This window comes from Corvus brachyrhynchos, unplaced genomic scaffold (assembly GCF_000691975.1).
Source record: "Corvus brachyrhynchos isolate BGI_N302 unplaced genomic scaffold, ASM69197v1 scaffold200, whole genome shotgun sequence".
Classification (NCBI taxonomy): Eukaryota; Metazoa; Chordata; class Aves; order Passeriformes; family Corvidae; genus Corvus; species Corvus brachyrhynchos.
Genome location: NW_008236184.1, coordinates 708,076 through 731,794, shown reverse-complemented (window position 1 = coordinate 731,794; position 23,719 = coordinate 708,076). Strand labels below are relative to the sequence as shown.

Below are 23,719 nucleotides of genomic sequence, written 5' to 3'. Positions count from 1 at the left end.
TGTCTTCAGAACTGTTTTAAGATCCAATTCCCCTAAAAACAGACACATGATACTGTCTGAACATGCATCAACTAGACTGAAGTGACAGCTATTTTCAAGAATGAATTAAGAGGCAGTACACAAACAACTAGCCCTAAATGCCAGAAAACAAGATGTAAGAGCTGCTGAGCTGTAGAAAGCTCTTTTGCAGTACCTTCATACTCCAACCATTGTTTCCATACAGTGTCAGTGACACGAGACAAAGCAACAGCGCATAATGCACATGAGAAGCAACAACACCTTAAATCATAGCACAAATACTTGCATATAAAAATTTATTCTTTTTTTTTTTAACATGAACTTGATATACATACAACCTAGACAGCTAATTTATTTATTGTTTGAGGAGAACTTTCCAGAAAACAGGTGATAGCAGAGAATTAAAGGCTGCACCACACTTTTTTGTCATGTAGCAAAGCAGATTAATAGCCATGTGCATACAACACCAATAAAATCACGTGGGCAATGCTCTCTATAAGTTCTGTGTTTGGCAGCTTACTTTTCAAATGTCTTAAGCTTTTTAACTTTGGTGAGCTCATAGGTACAGGTTAAGAGTGCATTTATACAGTGCACCAGCCCTTAAGTACAGAGTTTAAAAGTCCGGGCCTGGTTCACTGCATGGATCTGTAAAAAAATAATGCCATTTTATTTCATCAAGTTTGTATCTACAGCTATTATCCAGCACAAAATTAAAGTAAGAAACAGAAATTATTCTTTGCAATTGAAGTAAGTTGAAAAGGGCAAATTTTCATGAGTTTTCACAAGGACACTGATTTTCTCATTTGAGAGCCAAAGACTGACAGCAAAAGCTCTCAGTTCACTGATCACTGAACTCAAATCTGTTTGCTTATATAGTTCTTGACTCAGTTACCTATGGATGTGCCTCGTGCTAAGAATGGGACTTATCTCAAGGAAGTTCATGGGATTACTCACACAAGGCATACACTTTGGGTTTAAATGTCATGTTAAACTGAATGCTAGCAGTCTTCAGGAAGACAAACTGCAACAAAATCTTTGTATCAGAAGTGACTTTTAGCTTAATGAGATGGCATTCTTCCCGTAGAGTAACTATACACCGAAATATGGACAGCTAAGTTCTTAGATTGAAGCTTTTGACATACAATGCTCAACTCAGTGGGCTGTTCCTTCTGGAGAAGTCTTTAAGCCACAGTGATACAACCAAAACCATAACCAGGCACACAACAGGTGAACAATATTTTCCATTTTTAAAGTGCAGATTTTCATTTACAATGTGACAACACTCCAAAGTAAACATTTCCAGACAACAATGGCCTATTTCTTTCATATATACTCATTCTTACATTGCTTCACTGCAGTATTTTCTAATATTAAATACTCAGAGATGTAATTATATTAGCTAAAGTATGTACAGCTTTTAATTTAAGGAGAATGTTGTCTGAAATAGATTTTTTCATTCATTTCAATCACAAACAGAAGTAACTAATTTTGCAACACCAGAACCACGACTACCACCACTGGTCTGTAAACCATAAATTTAGAGTGCAAATAAGATAACCACTTCATTTTAGAATCTCTGACATTAAAAAAGGCAGAAAGTAAAATTTCAGAGTGGGAAAACAGTTTATCAAAAATTGTAATTTTTAAACTGAAATGCACATTTTAGAAATCCATTGTTTCCAAAAGATGCATGTCTTCTAAAACTGAAGTGTTAATGGCTGTTAACTTTGAAAGAAGACTTCAGATATTTTATCTTTACTTTTTATCCAATGTTTCCATGATGCTACAAATCAATTTTAGGGAGAAAATTGCATACCAAAGGCCAAACCCGACAAATCCTGTCATTATCAAGACAGCATTTAAGGTATCCTCAACTTCAAGGATGCTCTCTTCACCAGCTTCTGTTGTTTGCTTGTTGTCTGGGCTTCCTGAATGGCACAACAAACCCTCTGTAGAACAACAGAGTGAAAGCAAATAAACAATTAAAGCAGGCAGCAGTTTTCTTCCATAAGATGCTACTAAAGCATGGCTAATTCAACAAACATGGAAACCCACATACACAGGCTGGTTTAAGTCAAATACTTAGCTCCTGATTCACATGCACAATATTCAACTGATGAACAGAAACAGAAATCCACAAAAGGTGAATGGGTAGTATTGCACTTGAGAACAGAAAAATCTATTTTTAATGTATTGATACCAGCACGAACATCAGCAAAGGAATGTGCAGTTAGGAAATAAGACCAAAAAATGTAATTAAACACAAGGACGTATCTTCTAATGTGACCTGTGTGTTTTGTGCAATGCTCCAGCTTTGGCCATGCCACTAAGATACAGACACACTAAAGGCACGTGGTACTGTCTGAACGCTGCCTTAATTCCAAGTGTGATTTGGAAGATGTGCTGTAAGAGAAAGCTGAAGGAACATTTTTAGACAAGACACAGTAAAGAACTAAGATCGACTCTTCCGGTATATAAAGTGCCTCAAAATTATAGCAATTTTTTACCTTCCCAGTCTAACCCCTTCTTTTAGAAGGTTCAATCAATTTAATAGCAGCAATTTGGCCCCGATTCTGATTCCATCTGCTGACTTGCCATTTACTGGAGCTACAATTTCAAGCGTGCTTCCAAGACATGGTGGATCTAATTGATTTCACTTTTGGTATCAGGGAGAATACCTCCTCTCTCATCACCTGATACAACACTACAGTAACACACATGGTTTCTTAGGTAAATTTTTCTATTGTTCAAGTACCCTGGAATTTATCCAAATTCATATATCAGATTATGTAAGTTACCTACAAGATCGAACCATCCACAGAACAAAGGCTCACAAAATACTCCAGCCTCCCCAGCACGAACAGGAACAAGCACTTAGAGATAAATGGTAGAAAAACCAGGTGTGGGAAGGGAGGAGGAAGGAATCTAAGTAAGCCTTTTCCTACAAGGTCCACTTACTGGCTTAGTCAGATGATCTTGAAATAATGAGGAGATACATGGAATCCTACAAACTACAGGGAATTTAATACAACCTAGCACTTTAGATATTGGAATTATTTTCCTTTAATGAGCTTTAACATACAAAACCTAAGACTATGTCACTTTGACATTAAATTATTATTGCATAAACTCTCTTAAATGCTTTGGACTATTTGGTCTCATCATACTCTTGGTTAAACTCATTTTTCAGCATGAAACTATGGTAAATGCTCCTCAAGCACAGCAGCCTATTCTCTAACAAGTCTCTGAACATTACCATCTTTTTAACACGCTGAGTTTCAACAATTGTTAACAATATCATAAGAAAAGAAGATTAAAAAAAATATATATATACCCTTGCTGTAGCTTCATCCCAAAGCTGAACTGTCTTTACACATTCATGACCTGTACTGTCCTTTCTTTGGAACATCTTTTGATCCTGCTGCAGAGGGGAACAAAAATGTGCTTCAGATGACTCACAAAACAAGAATGCAGAATCTGTTGCTTAAAGGGCTTGAATGTCAACTTCAGGTTAGATTTCAACATTTCTGTCCAACCCAACTGTCATACTTTCAAGAAACTTCCAGTACATCCTGTCATATACTCCCTTAGTTAGCAGCTAGAATCATAAATAAGTTAAAAGCATGTCTGGACCTCTAGTGAGTGTTAAATAGAAAAAAATTTACATGTTTTTCTTACCAAAACCGTAATTTTTAGAATATTTGCTTCATAGGAGGGATAACACGTAAATTCTTCAAATAAGTAATCCCACTCTGTTGTTAAATGGCCTAAGATTTCCACTTCTTTCACATATATCACTCTCCTGTTCAAGAAAAAAAAAAGTTTGCACTCAATTTCTCCCTGGGACTAGAGCTTTTGCTAGAAAAACTAAACAAAATGAAAACATTTGTTTAAGAAGGCAATTTCTATGTGGATTAAAATATCCACTCAGTCACAGTGGACCTGTATTTCCTTAACACATTCTGAGACAATCACTTGGTCTTTAAAAGTCATAGATGATGTAAGATATCACAGTAAGAGCGGGCCAAGGGGGGTAAGGAGAGAAGTGTACATTTATCTAAGTCTGCAAACAAACTAAATTATCATTCATGGCCTTGAACGGTGCCTCAAAAAGCTTGTCCATCTGCAGCCTGAATTCTGAGGTGTGCTGATCATTATTTAAAAAACCACACTGGGAAGCTCCATGGTGTTATTATGGATGAGCCCCTCTCATGCACTCAGCCGAGGTGCAAACTGGTGACCTATAGAATGTGGAAATTTTAATCCTTTTTGAGTTCTTAAACTCAAGACTGGTAACATCTTGAATTCTAAAACTTGTCTGATGAGTTAAATATTAATTTTCATGCTGGTACAAAGACTTAAGACTTCATTTAGAATATCCTTTCATTAACAAGGTTGTAAATGTGTATTATCAAACCACTAGCTTGACTGCAAACCCTTATCACAAGCTAATTTGAAAAACCAAAACCAAAGTGAAAAACCAGAATATTTCCCTCCAGTATGATGAAAGGGTCACTGATCTCAGAGTAAACTGTCTTCCCAAATTAGTATCCAGCACTGACATCACAACTAGATTACATTTTCCATTAAGGAAACAAAATAAAATACTAAAAAAATCAAGAAGAAAATAGAGATGGAAACTAGGTAGGCAGAGAATAGCAATCAGTTTAGACTTAGCCATAGGTCTAATCCCCAAGTTGAAATCATGTCAAACCCTTAGAAAGCATTCAAAATTTAATACCTGTTGGTGACAATAAGGTTTGCTCTTCTGCCTCTTGGAATTGCACAGTGGTATCGATACACCTCTTTTTCCAACTTTCTGATGTGCAGCTTCTGAAACAGAAACAAAAAATAATTTGGGGGCTGTACAAAAAAAGAAAATCAAATGAAATTGGTGTCTTGAATTCAAAAGCCTTCTGAAAAGTTACCTCACTGTTAGTTCTGTAAAGTCACACAGAGGTCTCAGTCCTGCAGCTGAGTCACTGAAATGTCTGATCCGTTCCACTCAACAGTGGGACACTGACACTGCTGTATCAGACTAATTCTCCAGCTTTAATTTCTTTCCTGCACCAGTAATTGTTTAATAATGTTCATTGTGCTACACCCCACGCTGCAGGCTTCATTCAAGAGTGAAAACTCTGCAAAGGTCATGTACCCTTATGAGGTTCATGACCCAGACCCTCAGAAAGATACCAAGGTACAAATTCTCAATGCACCTCAAGATCAGGCTTCTGAAGCACTGAGTAGATATGACTTTGCAACACCCAAAATACACAAAGGTGTATGAAAGTGCAAGACAAAATTACTCATCATGTTTTGATTAGACAACTACAACTCAAGTGACAACCTAAAATCTAGAAAAAGTTTTGAAATAAAGCACTGAAATGCTCCTAGGATTTTTTTGGGCAATTAATCACTGATTTTTTTTTTTCAGATTTCCCATTCTGTACATTCTCTTTGACTAAACTAAAATGTTTCCTAGAGCATGTCACCAGGATTACAACATTCCATCAACAACACAGACCAGCACAGAAGACAGGCTCACAGTCATCCCCACATCAAGCTCCCAATAACACTGGATTAAAGGCAGCAAGACTTACTGAGTGACACCTGAATGTCTTTGTGGGGAAGGAATGCACATAAAAACATCATGCAGCAAAAGATAAAAGTATGAAATTAATAATATGCTACCAGTGGGAACCCAGCCTCAAAGTGGGTATGAGAATAAATCTGTGTCAACTACTGGTTTTGCTAATATGCAAAAAGTCTTTTAAAAATACACTTATAAATAGTGTTTAATTAGCAAAAATTAGCAAGACAGTTATATAAGCATAAAGTCAATGCACATTAGCTTTGTACCCTCTAGGTCAATACAACCACTTTTTTATGATACAACCTGTTTTAAGGGAAAATGGGCAGCTCCTGCGTAGGAACATGGGAAAAGTAAGGAAGAATGCCTGGGTGCAGAATGCCTGCACTTCAGATCAACCTTTAGCAAGTGCCTGCAAAGGGGTGCCCCAAAATTAGTTTGATATTCTTCAGAGCAAAAGTAAGATGACTTTCAGTTCATTTAACAGCTGTTACTGTGGAATTCAGCCTCTATAACAGTAAATTCCTCGAGTTGTTTCTGACGAACTAATAACAATGAGCTAAAGAGAAAGGACTAAACCTTCAGTATGTTTTCAGTTAGTTCTTGTAAATAGCCATTTCCTTTTGTCTTTCCATAAATGGACCCAGAAAACCAATGAGATGACCATAGAGGCTCCACTTGACTCCACAGCTGTCTGTGATCAACAGGTTTATGCAGTTTGAGTAACCAAAATTGAAAGATCAGCTTACATAAGACTCAATTAAAAGAAGGTTCAACTTTTTTTTATATTTGCATTTTATTTTCATATATTCGAAGTTCAACAAATATCTTACAGCATCATCATACATCACAACTGACTCCAAAAAATCCTTTAATCTCAAAAGTGGATGAATATTCAAGAGCTGAAATCAACAGCACAGTGTTTTCCTGGACTTGCTCTCTAGTGGTGTCATGTTTTGAAATACATTTTAATCCAGTATTTTTCAGCAACCAAAACCATAGGGTAAACCAACATCTTCTATAAAAAAATATTCCTTTCTTACCATCTTAAAAATTTCTGAAACTGTACAAAGTACATGAAAGGAAAAAAAGACACCAGAAAGACTGCTTATCTCAAAGTGTCTTCAAAACATTAGAAGAAACATGGCAGCATATGACTAAAATGAAAATATGAACTCACATTTATACCTGACCCATAGCTGTTTCAAAAACAAGTAAAAAATTTAAGAAATAGAAAACCCACCACCATGTGAAGACTGTAATTCAAAGGCTGCAATCCATATTCTGGATCCTTTTGTTGAATATGAAGAATTTAGACATGCCACATATTTAAACAGATTTATTCATAAGCATGTTTCTCTATTCAAACTCAAAGCTTTGGAAAGAAAGCCTGTTTCTCATAACTTCAGAAACAATCCCGATAGTATTTTTAGATTTTACATGCAATATGTTACCAAAGTAAGAGTTCCCACTGAGGCCTGTGCCTAAAAGATGCAGTATTTCTCAGAGCTCTTCTCAATACACCTGATAGATTATGTAGAAAGAGGGTTGCACTTGATGTTAATTACTCCATGATCTGCACACTCTTAAAATTCAGACATCTTTATCAAAAGCTGTTATTTTTATGAGCATACTAGAGTACTTTGAAGAAATTAACTCATTCTTATTTTACGTGGAAATGAAAGAACCAGTGCAAATTTACACAGCAGAACAGTGAGTCAACCAGAAATAGAATCTGCAGTTTCCAGCATAGTCTACGCTCTGCCACACAACACTGTCTCACCACCCTGCCTCAATTATTCATGAGGTGTTCTGCATTCTTTATAAAGCTCCATGCTTTAACTGGGAAATGAAACAAAGTAATGCCACGGGCATTGAATAATGTATGAGTGACATCATGCCAGCCCCGAGGAGCTGGGTGAGCAGCAGCCCCTCACCGGGCACAGTCCCTTCAAGCACACAGCAAAGCCCCGCCACGCCAAAGGCTCCCACCACCTGCTCCAGCAAACCTCAACTTAAACACTCCTCAGACATGATTAAAACTCATGAGAGCTCATTCCTTGGAAAACAATTCTCCTCGAGCTGCCCTACTTGTCCTTTGAGATCTCCAGCTATCCTGTGTGCTTCTATTTAACAAAACACGTCCTGTACACTCAGCCTCGCACCATGAGCCGAGGCACGGCCCGCAGCACGGCAGATCCGACTTCCCTTCGGGTTCTGAACTGACTGAGCACATCCCTACACAGCCCACATACACTGGGTGCAGCACTTCTGCCACAAGGAACTGCATTAACAAGTTTACCCAAGTGAGCTGATCTACTCCACCTGGTACAGTCCTCAGTTTGTACCAAAAACCCCGCTTCCCTGTGGAACAAGTACCTTTTCTTTTAAAACCTACATGTTTACTCCTCCTAAGACAAGCTCTAATGCCTGCATTTCACACACAAGTAATTAAGTGAAACATTTTTCCATCCAATCACTGGATGGTATTGAGACATCTGTTCCTTAAGGTAACTTTACAAAGTTTCCACTCGGCGAGCCTGTATTTCTTTCAAAAGGACATAAGCATTAAATGTAGTTAAAGTAGGTGAGAAGGTGTGGGTTCTGGTTAAACTACTTGTAAGACAGGATCAAAACTGATCCAAAAATAAACAGCACTTAGACCTACTGTGATTAAATTTGTAAATGCACATAGAATTGACTTTCTGACTCACCTTTTTCATTAAATATCCAATTTCATGTAAAGACACTGTCCTGTCTTGCTTCTAATTTACATTAGAAAACAAAGCCTTCCCAACAGTGACCTCTAGCACAAAAATCAAAATCAGTTAATTAAACCTCTCCTGTATTTCATTAAGTGATTCGTTGAAAGAAACAAACTATATTTAGTGAACTATACAGAGGATTTATTCCTGGTTTGTATCCAGTTCCAATCTACACCATTTAAGAAAAAATACAAATACTAGATGTGGAGGAACTGCATAGTATCAAATTTTCTGTGTTGACTGTGCCACCTTTTCCTTTTTGCTAGGGGTAAAAAACATAGTAAAAAAAACCGAAAACTCAAGAAGAAAAAATTTGGTCGGCTTAGTATATCACAACTTAATTTCATTTAATCAGCCAAAAAAATTCACTAAATGTTTTTTTGAACAATTTTAAATTGACCATTAAATTCTAAAAGGCATTACCAGCAAAGATGCTTCTGTTCAACATTTTTTCCCATATGATAGGTGAAAAATTTGCTCTGACAACAGCTTGTTAAGCTTAGCTTGCTAATTTCTAAGATGCTGTATTAGTAATGAAATTTATGGCATCCCTTAGTTTAGAAATATATATATACACGTACTTTTTTAAAATATATATATGTGTGTGTGTGTGTATGTGTGTAAATTCCTGTTAACAGCTGAAAGCTTACACATATTTATGTTGAAGAGCAAAGCCTCTGAAGATTCTGTGAACGAAAACCAGAGACAGCTAAGCTGGCTGTGTACTTTAACTGAGAAATATTCATAAAGAACCAGTAATAGTAACTTGAAGGCATAGTGGGTCAGCAGATACGCAGCTGACAGGCCTATGGTATAGTACAGAAACCACAAGCACAGGTTTTCTCAGCATTTATATGAAAATAGTACTTCTAGATCATGAAATTATAAGCATTTTCCCTGAAATTCCACTCAATATCACTATTTTAAATATTGCTCAAGATGTTGCTCTCCCCCTCTGTCCAACGCTCTTAGCTCTAGGAGAACACCAATAAATAAATGAACTCCAGATCTAATCTACTGTGATTCTTTTTTCCAGGTGCCTTCTGTTGCTGCCATTCATAAGGAGCTAAGCATCCCTAGAAAAACAAATATACAGGAAACCTTCCCTGTCTCTCCCATCTGAGTCACTCATCTAATCTTACTGAGGATGATTATTCAAGTTTGTTTTCTTAGACTGGACAACATGAAACACCGTTTTATTCAACTGCTACACAGAAAAGATATGGATGAAGGGGAGAAGGATGGTAAATGCAATCATGCCCTTTATCTAAATACTTAAGGCAAATAAAAAAACCATGACAGAAATAGACAATAAATATGGAAAATGTTTACTCCATTATTCCAGTTCTTGCTGCATGCCAGGAGAGAAGGAGAAAGAAAAGAAATGTTAGAAATAGAACAGGGAATAAGGATTAAAAGACCATCTACAAGCAAGTAGCAAATATCCAAGTTTTGGTCTTAAAATGTTAATATAGGCAGCTATTTTACACTACCTTTTTTAGCAACAGAATAACCATTTAAAGGTAAGTTTTAAGAACATGAAGTATGAAATACAAACTAACCAGATTCTGACTATCTAGAACTTGAAAACTCATGTTATTCATCTTCCATATGTTAGGCACATCCACATGAGAAAGCAGGCTAAATGTCCACACAGTGCCTGTAGCTATGACAGATTGCTAGTATGAATAACATAAGGAAAAACCAAACAGTGGTAGTTGGAAAATTCATGCAGTTTTTTGAAGTGCTGATACAACCAAACAATTCAAGCTCTATTAATCTTTTTTAAAAGTTGCTTAGTTTGTAAACCAACCTCAGCTTTGTTATAAAAACAAAAAATTTGGAACTATCAAAATGGAGTTTTTGCCACATATTTAAATCTTAATCCTAATAATTCTTAATCCTACTACCTCCTTCCAGACCATGAGAATTGATTACAGAACATAAAATGGACAAGACCATATAACAGCAATGCTGCAGTTTCCTTTTTGTACTCAGCTTACTCCAAGCACTGGGCCTCCCCTGCTATCCAGGCTTGCCTTATGAAATAGGCTGGGGCAAATTTTACTTCAGATAATGACTGCTGCAGATTGATTGCAACTTAATCCTTTAGGAACCCTGGAAGCTAGAGAATTTTAACAGTGTTTACAATGCAAAACATACCTCAAATAAATCATAGCCCTCAGCTTCCACCCTGTTGTAGGGCCGAATGATGCCATCTTCACGGATGAGGCGCGGGGGACGGAGATTTGACACTTCTTCCGTTGATTCTGCCACCCTACCATAGTGCAAGAGGATTCTGGTAAGCTTCATACAATCCTGAGTTTCATCAATACACCTTTAAGAAGTCACCCTTTCACTTGCCTCACATCCCACTTACACATCCTGCCTATCCTGCAGATGTAAATAGTAATACACACTGATAATAATAAATCAAAAGTAGCAGTAGCCAATTAAACAGCTACAGAATAAGCTTGAGAACTTTATTCCCAAATGCAGATAATTTAGTAAGGGTTCTCAAGTTTATTAACACACTATCCAAAGGTCCCTTAAAACACATGGAGCCCCTGATGTGCACTGCTAACCAAATTTCAAACTGAGAAGTTTTACTCTGAAAATTTCAGTGGTCTATTTTTCATAGTAAATTTAACTGACATTTGTCATCAGGGGAAGGAGCAAAAGGAAAAAACTGATTAATTATTGTCTACCTGAACTTCAACTCTGCAACATGTTCTCTGAAGCAGCAATTTCCTCATCATCATAAAATACATCTATTACAGGCTACTGGACATTTCTCAACCCCACATATCATCCATCCTGCTTTTTGTATTTAACAGATAATTGCGTGGCACTACTGGAGCACTTTACCACCTGGTATCCAGCACGGGGAGTACTTCAAAACCTCCTCTTGGCACTGTACCTTTGAATTCCCTGGAAGGTACTGCTTGCCATATCTACAATGCCTCCTGTCGGGCGGGCTACCACTCCTACAAGCCCCTTTCCAATTCCTTTGAAGAATCCAGCTGCACCTTCTTTTTTAGCCCCTTTAAAAGAAAGGAAACAGAAAAATAAATGTTTTCATGACCTACTTGAAGACACTAACAACAGAATTAAACCATTACTGCTACAGGGGAACTGTTTTGTATTGGACACAGCCCACAGCCATTGATTGCAGAGTCCCATTGTACAAAGAGCTGTCTGGGGAAAGTCACCCACTGCTTCCTGGTGTGCTCAGACACATCACTATTCATTAATACCCTACCAGCCTCTGAAGGGCCCGGAACTGAGATGTCATCAAGATTCTCCTTCTCACACTTTCAGTCTGGACTATAGGCAGGCCATACATCAATTTTTCGTAAGTTAACAGTAATAACAAAATATTCTGAAGACACTAAGATGCACAAGTATGATAGAAGTTAACTATTTCTAAGTCAAAGTTACATGGGCCTGGTGATATATAACTATGGATCAGTCAAAGGAGTGTTCAGAAAGCAGCTGTGTTCATCCACCAAGGAGACAAGGACTATATATCAAAGTATCACCCAAAAGCTATAAAATGCCACACAGTAACAATTGACTCCCAACATTTACATCACTGTGACTTTAAGATTAGTAAGAGGCATTTTATCCTGGGTATTTTTTATATCTGTCATATTCATGAAGTAACAGGAACAAATACTGACTTCAGGCATAAGACCAAATTTGCTTTTTAAGATTTCTCTGACTTTTGGAGTCACAAAAAATTTTTTCAGTTGGTGATTTTTACTTTATTATTTTTACTACCTTTATTCTGGCTTCAGACAACAAATTGAGTACTAAGGCCTAACAAAAAACATCACAGAGACAACCACTTCTTAACTCATACAAAGTTTTAAAAGGTGGTAAAGCCAATAACAGATCTAAAGATACTTGAGGAAATCATCGTGTAAGTTCACATTTGAATAAGAAACATAAAAATCTTGCTATGCCTTAGCATCATCACACTTAGATTGATATTTCTTAACGTTACAAAATAAATTGCAGAGTACTGAGAAACCACTTTAGCTGGGCAGTGCAGCCTTCATGCTTACCTTCTACTGGTTTAGTGATGATGCCTGTGACACCTCCAACAACACCCTAAAACAAAGATAATTAAGTTAATAATTAATGAGAAACTGGAATGCTGTCAGTCCAGCTAGGCAGCCTGTTGTCTCGCATCCTTATTTTAAAACTTTATAATGTAAAGTTCAGTATCAGAAACACTGTTTAGCTAGGGCTTTTGGCTTTTTTTTTCTCTTACTCTGTACTTTTAAGAAAACTATAACTGAGGGAAAGACGTGACCTTGCAGTCAATTCTGTCATTCAAGAAAGGATCCAGTTATTTTAATTACCTAACACATTTGTTGAGCATGAGTAACTATTTATTTATTTATACAATTCACAGGAGAAATTGGTGTTATTTCCTGTTCAAGATCCTAACTTCAGGTCCTCAGGCTGACCAGAAACATGACCTCAAACTCTACAGCTGATGCACTATACTGAGTCTCCTCCACACCCACTGCCTGTCTCTTCTGTTTAGTTGATGTACTGACAAAGAAGATACAAAACTTTCTAGCAGGTAGTTTTCAAGCATGGATCCCACACTGGCACATCAAACACTCATCTCCAAATCCATACCCGTAACAGGCCTTTTCCTCCTTTGGCCAGGCTCTCCCCAAAGTCTTTTGGCTGCCGACCCATTTCCTCTCTCCTTTTCTGCTGAAATTCTTCATCCAGAGTAATGGCAGCCAAGCCTTTGCCAACAGTACCAGTGATCCTGGACACCACCCCTGCTGCCCCACCTGAGGGAACAGGGCACAAAGCAAAAGTTACGTGCTTTCACAGCTTAAGAGTAGACAACACACAGGAAGCCAAGAAGTTCATAGCAATTTCCCTTCATATTCAGTTTAGATATGATGAATTTACACAGAGCAATACCACACGTTGTCCATGAGAAGACTCCAGAACCTGGTCTGATACCCATAGAAACAGCAATAGGGAACACCTGCATCACTTCACTACATGTTATATACTACACTGGATGAAAGAGTGCTTTCTCTAATTACTGTTAAGACATAGCTAAAAAAAAAATCTAAGGTCATTGTAACAGAACATTTCTCAGGCTTCTCTGGACTATTGAAGTTATGCTTTTTATTTATCCAGAGCATGTTACTAATTAAGTTATATATGCAATGTTTCTCACTTTGGTTGCTCAATCTACAAACAGCCATTTAAATGGACTCAGGTAAATTATGTATGAATGATCTGCATCACAAATACTGACAACAGTATGACAACCTTAAATACTCGTGGTATTTAGAAAAATAGAAAATAACGTGGGAATTTACCAAAAGAAGAACAGTATGACACATACCCACTGTGTGCCCAAGAAGACTTCTAACACCAATTACAAAGCCTTCAGCAAATTCTTCAGGTCCTTGAACAGCACCCTGAAAATGAAGTTTATTATGAATAGCAGAAAACTATGCAATTGATGCATCTGTTTCAAGAAAAGCTAGCAATTCCTTTACACCGATGCATGTAAGGCCATTCGAATAGGTTACTTCTTTGAAGCTCACATTAAAAAATGACTGCTGCCTGCCTGTTCAGGGTGTGGAGTACAGTGACACCAAAACTATAATCCTACCAGTACATGCAATCAGCCTTCTATAAAGACACAGTTAAAAATCACAATTAAAGGAAGTCATACCTGGAACGGCTCATAGAAGAAAGCTTCGACTCCCTCAGACAAACCTCTGATTAAACCAAATGGATTTCCAAGAACATCTAATCCAAGTACAAGAACATACATCTGTTTCAGGAACTAAATGATGAGAGGGAAGAAAAAAGGCAAAAAACAAAAGCAGTGTTACAAGCTGCTGTCACACACATCAGAAACCAAGGCTGGTACATTTTTTAATTTACTACCCAAGTAAGGTATTAGAGTACCCAACTAAGTATTTGGTGAAGAAAAATAAAATCTTCTTTAAGGTACATACTCAAAATTTTACACAAAGGCTTGACTAAATAAGCTTACTTGTTCACTATAATGTCTAACAACTCTCATCCTCAGTTGATCCCTCTTGTAGAACTGGTATTTAATTTCAAAGAAAGCAAGTCTGAAAGACAAGTAATTATACATTAGTTAAAGATACCCTTCCTCATTCAAATACTTCTCTGCTTTCCTTCAGATAATCCTGAAGACCTATTGCCTTAAAAAGGATCCCAAACCCCATCTTCCCTCCATTCCTCCCCTTCCCCTAAGGCTGTATAAACTTATACTAGAGTCAGTCAGCAAAGTTTACCATGGATCCAATTATTAAGTGTACAAAAGCTTTAGTCAAAGAATTAAACAAAAAAACCAAACGACCCCAGCCAATTTTATTCACTTACTTGAAAATAAGATCATCCACGTCTGTTAGAGTAGCTCCAATACTTTTCAACAGCAAATTCAGAGAATGGATGGCTATCATTTCTTCCCCCTTATCTGATGCTTCTCCACCAGAAGCCAGAGACAAACTCAAATGCAACTGTCAAGGCAGAATTAGTAAAAGAAGACAAATCAAGACCAAAGAAAAGCCAAACCAGAGCAGACAGGTTGCATGGTGCACATGCAAAAAAATCAGTGGTGAAAGTGGAAGAAAGCTGTAATTTCTACTACTGATGATTTTTCTTCCCTTGCTCCAAAAAAACCTAACTGCTTCAAGAGAGACATGATGGTAATCCCATGAAAGTGTATTTTAATACAAGTTATGATACATTACTTGGATACCTTCAGGCCTGTATTTTATCTTGCTTTCAGCATTATTATACCCATTGATTCTTCCCACTTAGTTATGGTTAAAGGTCTATTTGTACTCGTGGGCAACAAAGGAAGTTTTCCAACAAAGTATTAAACTCTAGAGAATGTAAAATCCCCACTAGGGATGTATTTACTGTAATGAACTAATTGGATGTTTGATTAACCAATAACCTCTCTACTGCATACCTTAATTGGAGAAATATGGAAATGTTCAAAGAAGCTGAGCATTGACAGGTCTGTTAGGGAAGACTCCATTAGCTCAGTGTTAAGTGCATCCACATCTTGCTGAATTAATTTAGACTGGTATCATCATTAAAAAAAAAAAAAAAAGAAGTTAATCTCACCCACCTATATCTAATACACTTAATCATATTGTATCTAAATATGTTTTTATAGATATATAAATAAACAGTAGAGAAAATAGTCATAGTCAAGTACAGTTAACTACTTAAACAGGAGTGTACTAATGAATCCAAGGATTAAAGAAAAAAAACAACCAATCCACAACATACACAAAACTTCTGGGTGATTTTTCCATTTTATGTTATATTGATATTCACCTACATTCCTCAATCATTTAAGGTCCCATTCCAGCAAAAATCGGTTTCTCTCATACATTACCCTTCGTCTTTCAGCTTCTGGGTCTGTAGACGGAGTGAAAAGTTCACTAAGTGCTCCTAAAAATCCTTGATCAATTTTCAGTGCCATTTCCTGGATAAGAACCATGAAGTACCTAAAATGTGAAAAACAGTGTAGACTTTTATAAATTTAACTTAAATATTACATGCTTACTCTACACAAGTGAAGTCTTCCTATGCAATGTCACATATTAAGATTTACAGTCCACAATATCAACTGTCAGTTTATAGTTAGAAATGCTTACTGGCCAGCTCTGTACAGCAAACAGACACAACTCTGATACTGTAGTACAAGAAGGAAATAATTCTGATTACAAAGGAATGTGCATAACAGTCCCTTCGTCTGGGGACTTCCTTATTTTCTAACAGTAAATTCCTTTTGGAACAATGGTTTTTCACTGGAGACATTTAAAAACTCAATCCAAAGTTAAGAGTTGTTTGGATAGGAGAACAACCTTTTTTCTAAAGTTCCCTTCTAAAATATATTACATCTCTAAAATCAAATTACAATACACTGTTACACTCACTTGAATTGCAGGACTTGGCTGTATTCATTGAATCTAGTGATGATGCTGATGTCAATGAAGGGTTTTGGCTCTAAAGAGAAAAAAACACTTAAAAATAAGTTGCCAAGCTCCTAGTTTCAAGGCTGAATAAATCTGATATTACTATAGGCCTTTTCCTACCTGAATCCAAAGCAATCGACTTGGGAGGAGCTACAGGGTGAAATACAACAGGAAACATTGATCCTGGTAATTGATTATCAACCTAAAAAATTATTGCATAATTACAGGAATATTTTAGTGACATGAAAATCAAACACAATTCCCATTTTAGAAGGCTTGAGAAACTTGTTTGTAAATTGTGCTCAAGAAGAACGTCCTACTTATTTGGGTGGAAGGAGGAAAGAGCGAAATGATTACTCTGAAATCATCATGGCATGTTACTCATTTAGTTATAAAAGGTCAGACAGTTGCAAGTACTTCACAAGGGATGCTTAGAGAGGTTCACACCCACAAAGACTCACTTACAAGGCGTGCAGCTGATGGCATACGTTGACTGTATAGTGAAAACTACCTTCAGGCAAAAGTAAAAACTAAATGAAAGATAAAAGGAAAGAGCAAACTTCCCCACCAGCTGGTCAGAAAAAGCACCAGGGTCCTCAGTGAAGGGAGAAAATGGAGATGAAGATGGCAGTGATGATGACTCAACATTATTTCCCTCCAGCACTGAACGCTTCTCACTAGGACCAGCTAAAGTGCTCTACTGGCAAATTTAGCAACACTATTAGTACTGACTGGACTATGCTGATCTGCTGCAAGACTTCCACATTAATTCAGTGTTCATATTACATGTAGATACATTATTGCATGCTATTTCAGCATATTTCAATGTCTCTTCTCTACTTCCCATTAGTTTTTGTACTAAAAGCCTCTAAACCTCTAGATATACTCTGTAGAATAATGTTACACTTCGGTATAAAAACTATAGTAAACAAATTTTGAAAATGGTTGAGGTCTTTGTTTTGAAACAGCAAAACATAGCTCTTTAGAAATAAACTCTCCATCATAGCACCCTACTTGACATTAGCCCACAGTTTTTTGGAATTTTTTCCATACTATTGCAAAATCCTGGGATGACATTTGTGCAGTACTTTTCCATCACAGCACCCCTGCTACTCTGATGCAGTGAGTAGAGCACCACATGCATAAGATTTGGAGATACTTCTCCACATAAATGAATAAAATCAAAGCCTTTACATGTCTATTTAGTTTCTAAACCAGTGGAGGGCTGGTACCTGCAGCCAGTACAACTGAGCCCGTAAGCTTCTTTGGTGCGGTGACTGTTTGAATTCAACCTGAATTCCTGACAGGAAGTTACGGCGGATGCTGCATCTGACTGGGAGACGCATTTCCATTGGAAACTTGCTAAAATTCACCTGCAGATAAAAGAAAGCAGAGCTAAGGTACAGTTTAATTTGGGAAACAATAGAATGTTACATTGCTAGTTAACAGACTAGCAAATAAATGCTGTGTTTTTCTTTATTTCATTATCAGATCACAAGGCTACTGAACTTCTCTATCTAATTATCTGCATGGTAAGTAGCAAAAATCACAAGTTAGTCCGATAACTACTGCAATGGTCAAACCTCAAGTATTCAAAGAGCTGAGGGTATATATATGCTTTTCAAATGAAAGGATGATACAAGAAACAAGCCTGACTATGGTACTATAAAATGGCTGTATTGGACTTAGCCATTTGAATACACTGTTTATGCATGGCATACAGGTATGTATAATTAATGTAACAAGCTCAGGAAAGTGGATTCATGTCAAGAGTCCTTCAACACTGCCGACTCCTTTACTGTATCAAGTAATGGGAACTGCACCTTACTAAGAAGATAAAACCAAAATTCCTGCGAAGAATTTAGGGTATATAAAGCAAATACAGGTTCACAACTAACATGCAGACACCAAGCAACCTTTTCTACCACACAAAAGAAAAATTCTTTGAAATTCTCACTTCACAATACAAGTCTGGATAATACCTCAGTACTGCCTCAGTATCCCCACAAGACAAAAACATTCTACTGTGTAAAATGTGTAACTATTTAAATAAAAATCTTGCCTCTTGTTTCTGTTTCTCTTCACACAGCATCTACCCCAGCTTAGCAAAACAGAAACCTGTTTTAACTGTTGCACATGTTCTGCAAACACTTAAACACTGAAACTCAATACATACCTCAGTATTGCTGTCCAGTTTGTGCCAACCAGGACCCTGGAAAGCAGTCTTGGAGAGATACTTTTGATATGCTTGCTCCAATAGGTTTATTTGCTTTTGATTAAATGGTTTCCATTTTTGCCTTGGTTTCCGTTCCCAAACAACATCAGAACTACAAGACAAATAACAAAATTAATAATTTCAGAGTACCTATACCTTTCCTGTGTATGCAAACCATATAAAATATATTTTTTCTAATTTCTCAGGCTCAAAAAAACCTATTATGTCTTTTTTTAATATAACCTAAAAAAGGAGACAGTTAAATCCTATTGGTTCTAATTCCACAATAGGAGTAAATCAAAACTTAATTTTAATTAAAAAGGTTTCTCTTAATATAACTTGAAACATGTCCCCTTCCACTCTATTACTGAAATTGTAATATGCTATCAAATTTTGATTATTCAAAGGAATATTTACACTTCCATGTGCAGTACCTAGTAATTCCGATATAAGAGATTTCTTTTTTATTTTCATTGTTAACTAGAGAAAGTCCAAGACTATGGATTGACAAGTTTATTTCTTGATCAGGTTGCTCCAGCTCCTCTGCTTGTCGTGCTTTAGAAACCAATGCCACATCATCTGTGAAAAGCAGCACTCGCTGGCGTCCATCCAGGAAAGACACCCAGTGAATTTGAGTATTTGCATTGTAAGGGAACTGGCCACAGTCATCCTGTACGAGGGGAAAAAGAAAGTATACTACATGAGAAAATCCCTGATGTTGCTCTATGTTTATAAGCAAGTTTATAGACACACACAAACCAGAATTCAGTATTTTTTTCTGTTTGTTCAGTTCACTGCACCAAGTGCTGACTTGGTTGAACCTTATATCCTAACACTAAAAATTTTGGAGGTTGGGATATTTTTTTTCCCCCTTTTGTAAACGAAACATTCCAGCAATATTTGTGGTTTAGAATAATATTGGAAATCATGAGGGGAAAAAAGGCCTTCAGAGCAAAGCAAAAGGCTTGGAATCTTACGTGATGACAGAAGAAAGCAATTAATCATATACCATGAAACAGTAAAACCAGACAATTATTAAGATCTGTGCTCTTCTAAAACAGATACTCCTTATTTTTTAATCTGTAAGGCAAAATTGAGATAATTAAAGCCCTTTTCCCAAAAGCCCCAGAGAATCATGGATGTAACCATAATTACATGGTAAGGAAATTGGTTTCAAACTAAAATCATTTTTAAACATGAAAAATTTGACCCAAGAAAGGGCTTATACAGTAAAGCACAGTGTAATTGGTTCTGTCAAGCTTGCTTTCCTGCCCCTTCTTTTAGCTACTAAATTTTTAAAGTTTTGTTAACTCTGTGCTACTCAACGGAAAAACCAAGCCATCTCTGAAGAATTCATTTTAGTGTAAGGTGCAAGTGGGCAGCTAATTAGAGACAAACACACTGGACTTTATTTAATCTAAACATCAAAAATCTTGCTGCTTGACTGTAGCTAAAAAGTCTCCTACAGGATGAGACAGATGCAAAGTTACTAAGGACACTTTCTCTCAGATAGTTTTAATCTTGGAATAGTCCTAAATTAGTTCAGCATTTACTTCTCCCCTTATGAAATTTACCTTGAGTAGGTCATGTTCACCAAAACTTTGGGAGTAGCCCCAAGACAATTTTCTTGGTTTGGTTGGATCTGTCCAGGCAAAGAGGCAAACTTGCCTTGGTTTCAACTCCATTTCCTCTTGTAATCCACTGCAGGTTAAAAGAAAAGGAGAAAATAACAGCATCCACTGGTTAAAGGCACTGACAGAAGTGGTGCAAACAAATCCCAGTGCTAAATACTCCACCCCCTCCAACCTCCAAGGGTGAGGCATGAAGGGCTTAAACTATTCACCCCAGACAAGTCCAGCTGTAGGTTCATCAGCTCTTGGTGATATCCCCGTGATAGGTGTCTTGGTGATATTTAACCAGGATATCCCCTGGTTAAACAACCAGTGAAGAATTGTTTCTTTCACATACCTCTGTTTGTATCTGACAGAGTCCCATGGGGTGTGGTTAACAATCAGAGCTGGGGCAGCCCCCTGGTGGTAATCTGTGAAACTTATCACAGTAGAATGCTCCAAGACATTCACATCTACCAGCAAACCCCCATTCTGGAGAGGAAGACAGACAAAGCCCAATATTTGCTCTATGCATTTATTCAAGTTAGAACTATAATAAGTATTATCTCCAAAGACTTGTCTGAACATGGTACATTTATAAACACATTCCCTAATGCTAGGCTAGGGTGAGGTCTGAAATTACAAGGTTTTTCATTTGAGTCATAAATTAATTTAGCCATGAACTGTGTCTCCAACATGTAAGAGCTTATAAGAAATCCTAAAATATAATGCATTTTTTGTTGCCTACTTAAACAAACTGAAGGCACCCAAGACATACCCTCTGCAAAAAGCCCAGATGTCAGAGGTGCAGTATACCGCTGTAACTTAACAGCAGTAGGGCTGTTCAGTTCCCCTCTAAGCTTGTCACAAGTAAATCAACTTGACTACACAGAAAACATTAACACCACTGCAAACTTGATTCAGAACCCTTTTAACGCAACAGAACTAAACGAAGTGCAGTGTACCCACACCTTAAGGCACAAGGTTTTCATCTTGATGATTTCAGTGCGTCAAGCTACCATGGGGCTAAAATGGAGTATTAAAAACAGACCATACAAAGTCAATCTCACCAATTCTTCCAGTTTCAGCAGAGTACCATTATCCTGGACTTTAAACAGGAATGGTTTGGATGAGCTTTCATAGCCAACTACTCTTACACAAAGTTCACCTGATGAGTTTTCAGGCCAGAATGGAAGACACTGTAAGACAAGAAGTACACTTTAACATTTCATATATGTTTAATATAGTAACCCAGCAGTAAAACAAACAGGCTTGTTGTGACTATTTCACATGCCTTAGTTCTTACCTAAGTATCTCCTGATTAACCTATCTATATCTACAAAGTTACCTAAACTGAAGGACTTGATTAATCTACCAACATATGCAACCTGTGCTGTTCAAGTTCCCTTGGGATGTGAAATATCCATGTCATGCCACCAGAAGAGACAGCTTCCATAAGAGTACTGCTCTTCCCTTGAGTGATGCCTAGAGAGCAGCTGTTTGTCTACAATGACATCAAAAGCAAAAAACATGAAACATTACCTCTGAAGCCGAGATATAATTCCATTTATTAGTTGGAAGAGAACCATTAGGACCAATTTCTCCAACTTCAAGTTCCAGAGAAGATTTGTTTGCTATTGTGTAGAACGGAGTGAAGGTAACGATCCTGGTAAGGTTGAAACTGCTCATTTTGATGCTAACTCCTACCTGTTGAACAAGGAGAATTTGAGCAAATGATCAACAACAAGCTTAGAAGAAAAGCCAGGATGGAACAAATAGAAAAGCCAACATCAGTGTAATTACAAAGCCTAACACACAATACTCCTGACCACCTGAAGTAAAAGCACCAAATATGCAGTAAAATCAGCAGATTATGCAACACAACTAACACAAGAGCAAAGTGACAGGCTTAGCAGTAGCATTTTGCAGCTGTAGCTTTTGCGGGGAAAATCCACCAGAAATCCCTCTAGAGTAAACCAAGACAACCTAAAATGACCCTTATTTTCAGAAAATTGTTAAAGAGTACATGAAAACACAACTCCCCACATATCTTTACTGTGCTTAGTTGTGGAAATGTAGTCTTGGATAAGGAGTGCAGATCTAAACACTTGCAAACAGTTGTGAGCAATTATCTCCACTATGCATGTTCACCACTGTGTTTACAAACAGCTGAGTACTATACATTTGTAGAAAAGAAGTCAAGCCAAAAGAACCCAGAGAGCTTCACAAATCACAGAAACAGATCTTACCAGATAGTCCATGTTATTAGCTGAACACCTGACACATCCATAGCTTCCTACAGTATCAAGGGAAAAGCTACTGGACCAAGTGCTAGTTGAAATACAGAGCTGGATCTACACACAAAAACCAACAACATGCAAAGTAATGAGTAAATTGATTTTCATTCTGTAGTTCATGCATTATGAAGTGCACTTATATCACATACAGCAATGTAAAGACAATGCTTCAGTGCTTCTAATACTTTCCATAAATTAGGATAACCTAAGAATGTAGTATCACTATTCATATTCTGATTCATTAGTCTGTGTTTGAGTTCTGGGAAAGATGCTACAGTAAAAGGCATCAAAGCAGGGTAGTCCTCATTGACTCATGCGCATGACAGCACACACACAGATGGGAAAAAAAGCCCACAGCTTTGTGGTGCCTCACAAACTTGAAGAGATGGGAGGAAATAATCAAATTAACACTGTTTTTTCAACCGTTTCTTCAACTATTTTTAGGTAAAAAAAGTTACTTAAAAGGAATGAAGGGCTACTTCCAAAAAAACTTTTACTGCAGTACTCTTCACTTGACCATGTAAACATCACATCATACCAAAATTGAAACAAATGTGTTTAACACAAAACAGACTATTTACAGTGTGCATTTTAAATGTCCAAGAACCAAAGAAAGCAGCAAATTGAAGCCTTTAGACTTAAAAACTAAGTAAAAATATCCCTTCTATAAAATATGTGTGTGTTTTCCCCCTCAGCGCATGGCCTGAAACCACCATCTAAAGTAAGCATACCTTATTCTTACTAAAGATATTTTTCTTTTTAAATGAAAACAAAACAATATCTCTGTAGTCTGCTGGATGCTTCACATGAGTATCTTCAGCTCGGTACTGGAGAACACGGGAAGTCTTGTTGATAATCCAGTAGGGACTGAACACGGACAAGACCATACGGCTCCCGATCCGCCTCGTATGGATGTAAACATCCACTGTCATCTCTGAGGCAGAATGAGATGTGAAGCGCACAGGAAAAAATTCAGACATCCCATCACAAATTTTAAGATGCCCATGCCAGTCTTTGCCTTGATATTTTAACAACACAAGCTCCATTATTTCGCCATTGATTCTTGAGTTAAAAACATCAGCAGCACTCCCTTCAGTTAAGTCACGGGCTTCTGCTGTTCCCTGCTAACAAAATTAGACAAGGCAGACTAAGTTTTCAATACATAAAATATAGGTGTTCAAGAACGAGCATTTTATTCTC

General features: G+C 37.2%; 1 protein-coding gene across 2 annotated transcripts in view; it reads right to left on the bottom strand.

The window, feature by feature from the left end:
- Window positions 1-280: 280 nt before the first annotated feature.
- Window positions 281-23,719, bottom strand: part of VPS13C (vacuolar protein sorting 13 homolog C) — a 73,338-nt gene continuing 49,899 nt past the window's right edge. The window contains exons 59-83 of one of the 2 annotated variants that reach the window (XM_017737368.1): window positions 23,251-23,640; window positions 22,472-22,576; window positions 21,765-21,929; window positions 21,293-21,421; window positions 20,581-20,714; window positions 20,187-20,313; window positions 19,047-19,282; window positions 18,574-18,724; window positions 17,630-17,770; window positions 16,518-16,599; window positions 16,359-16,428; window positions 15,815-15,926; window positions 15,380-15,493; window positions 14,785-14,921; window positions 14,429-14,510; window positions 14,102-14,215; window positions 13,766-13,841; window positions 13,030-13,193; window positions 12,444-12,489; window positions 11,294-11,417; window positions 10,537-10,651; window positions 4,760-4,851; window positions 3,697-3,820; window positions 3,353-3,439; window positions 281-1,967 (exon numbers count right to left, since the gene is read on the bottom strand). In XM_017737368.1, coding sequence (XP_017592857.1) covers window positions 1,878-1,967; window positions 3,353-3,439; window positions 3,697-3,820; window positions 4,760-4,851; window positions 10,537-10,651; window positions 11,294-11,417; window positions 12,444-12,489; window positions 13,030-13,193; window positions 13,766-13,841; window positions 14,102-14,215; window positions 14,429-14,510; window positions 14,785-14,921; window positions 15,380-15,493; window positions 15,815-15,926; window positions 16,359-16,428; window positions 16,518-16,599; window positions 17,630-17,770; window positions 18,574-18,724; window positions 19,047-19,282; window positions 20,187-20,313; window positions 20,581-20,714; window positions 21,293-21,421; window positions 21,765-21,929; window positions 22,472-22,576; window positions 23,251-23,640 — 3,207 coding nt within the window. In that variant the 3' untranslated portion in view covers window positions 281-1,877. Of the gene's footprint in view, window positions 1,968-3,352; window positions 3,440-3,696; window positions 3,821-4,759; window positions 4,852-6,379; window positions 9,725-10,536; window positions 10,652-11,293; window positions 11,418-12,443; window positions 12,490-13,029; window positions 13,194-13,765; window positions 13,842-14,101; window positions 14,216-14,428; window positions 14,511-14,784; window positions 14,922-15,379; window positions 15,494-15,814; window positions 15,927-16,358; window positions 16,429-16,517; window positions 16,600-17,629; window positions 17,771-18,573; window positions 18,725-19,046; window positions 19,283-20,186; window positions 20,314-20,580; window positions 20,715-21,292; window positions 21,422-21,764; window positions 21,930-22,471; window positions 22,577-23,250; window positions 23,641-23,719 lie in introns of those variants that run through there. The other variant, XM_017737374.1, reaches the window with a different exon arrangement.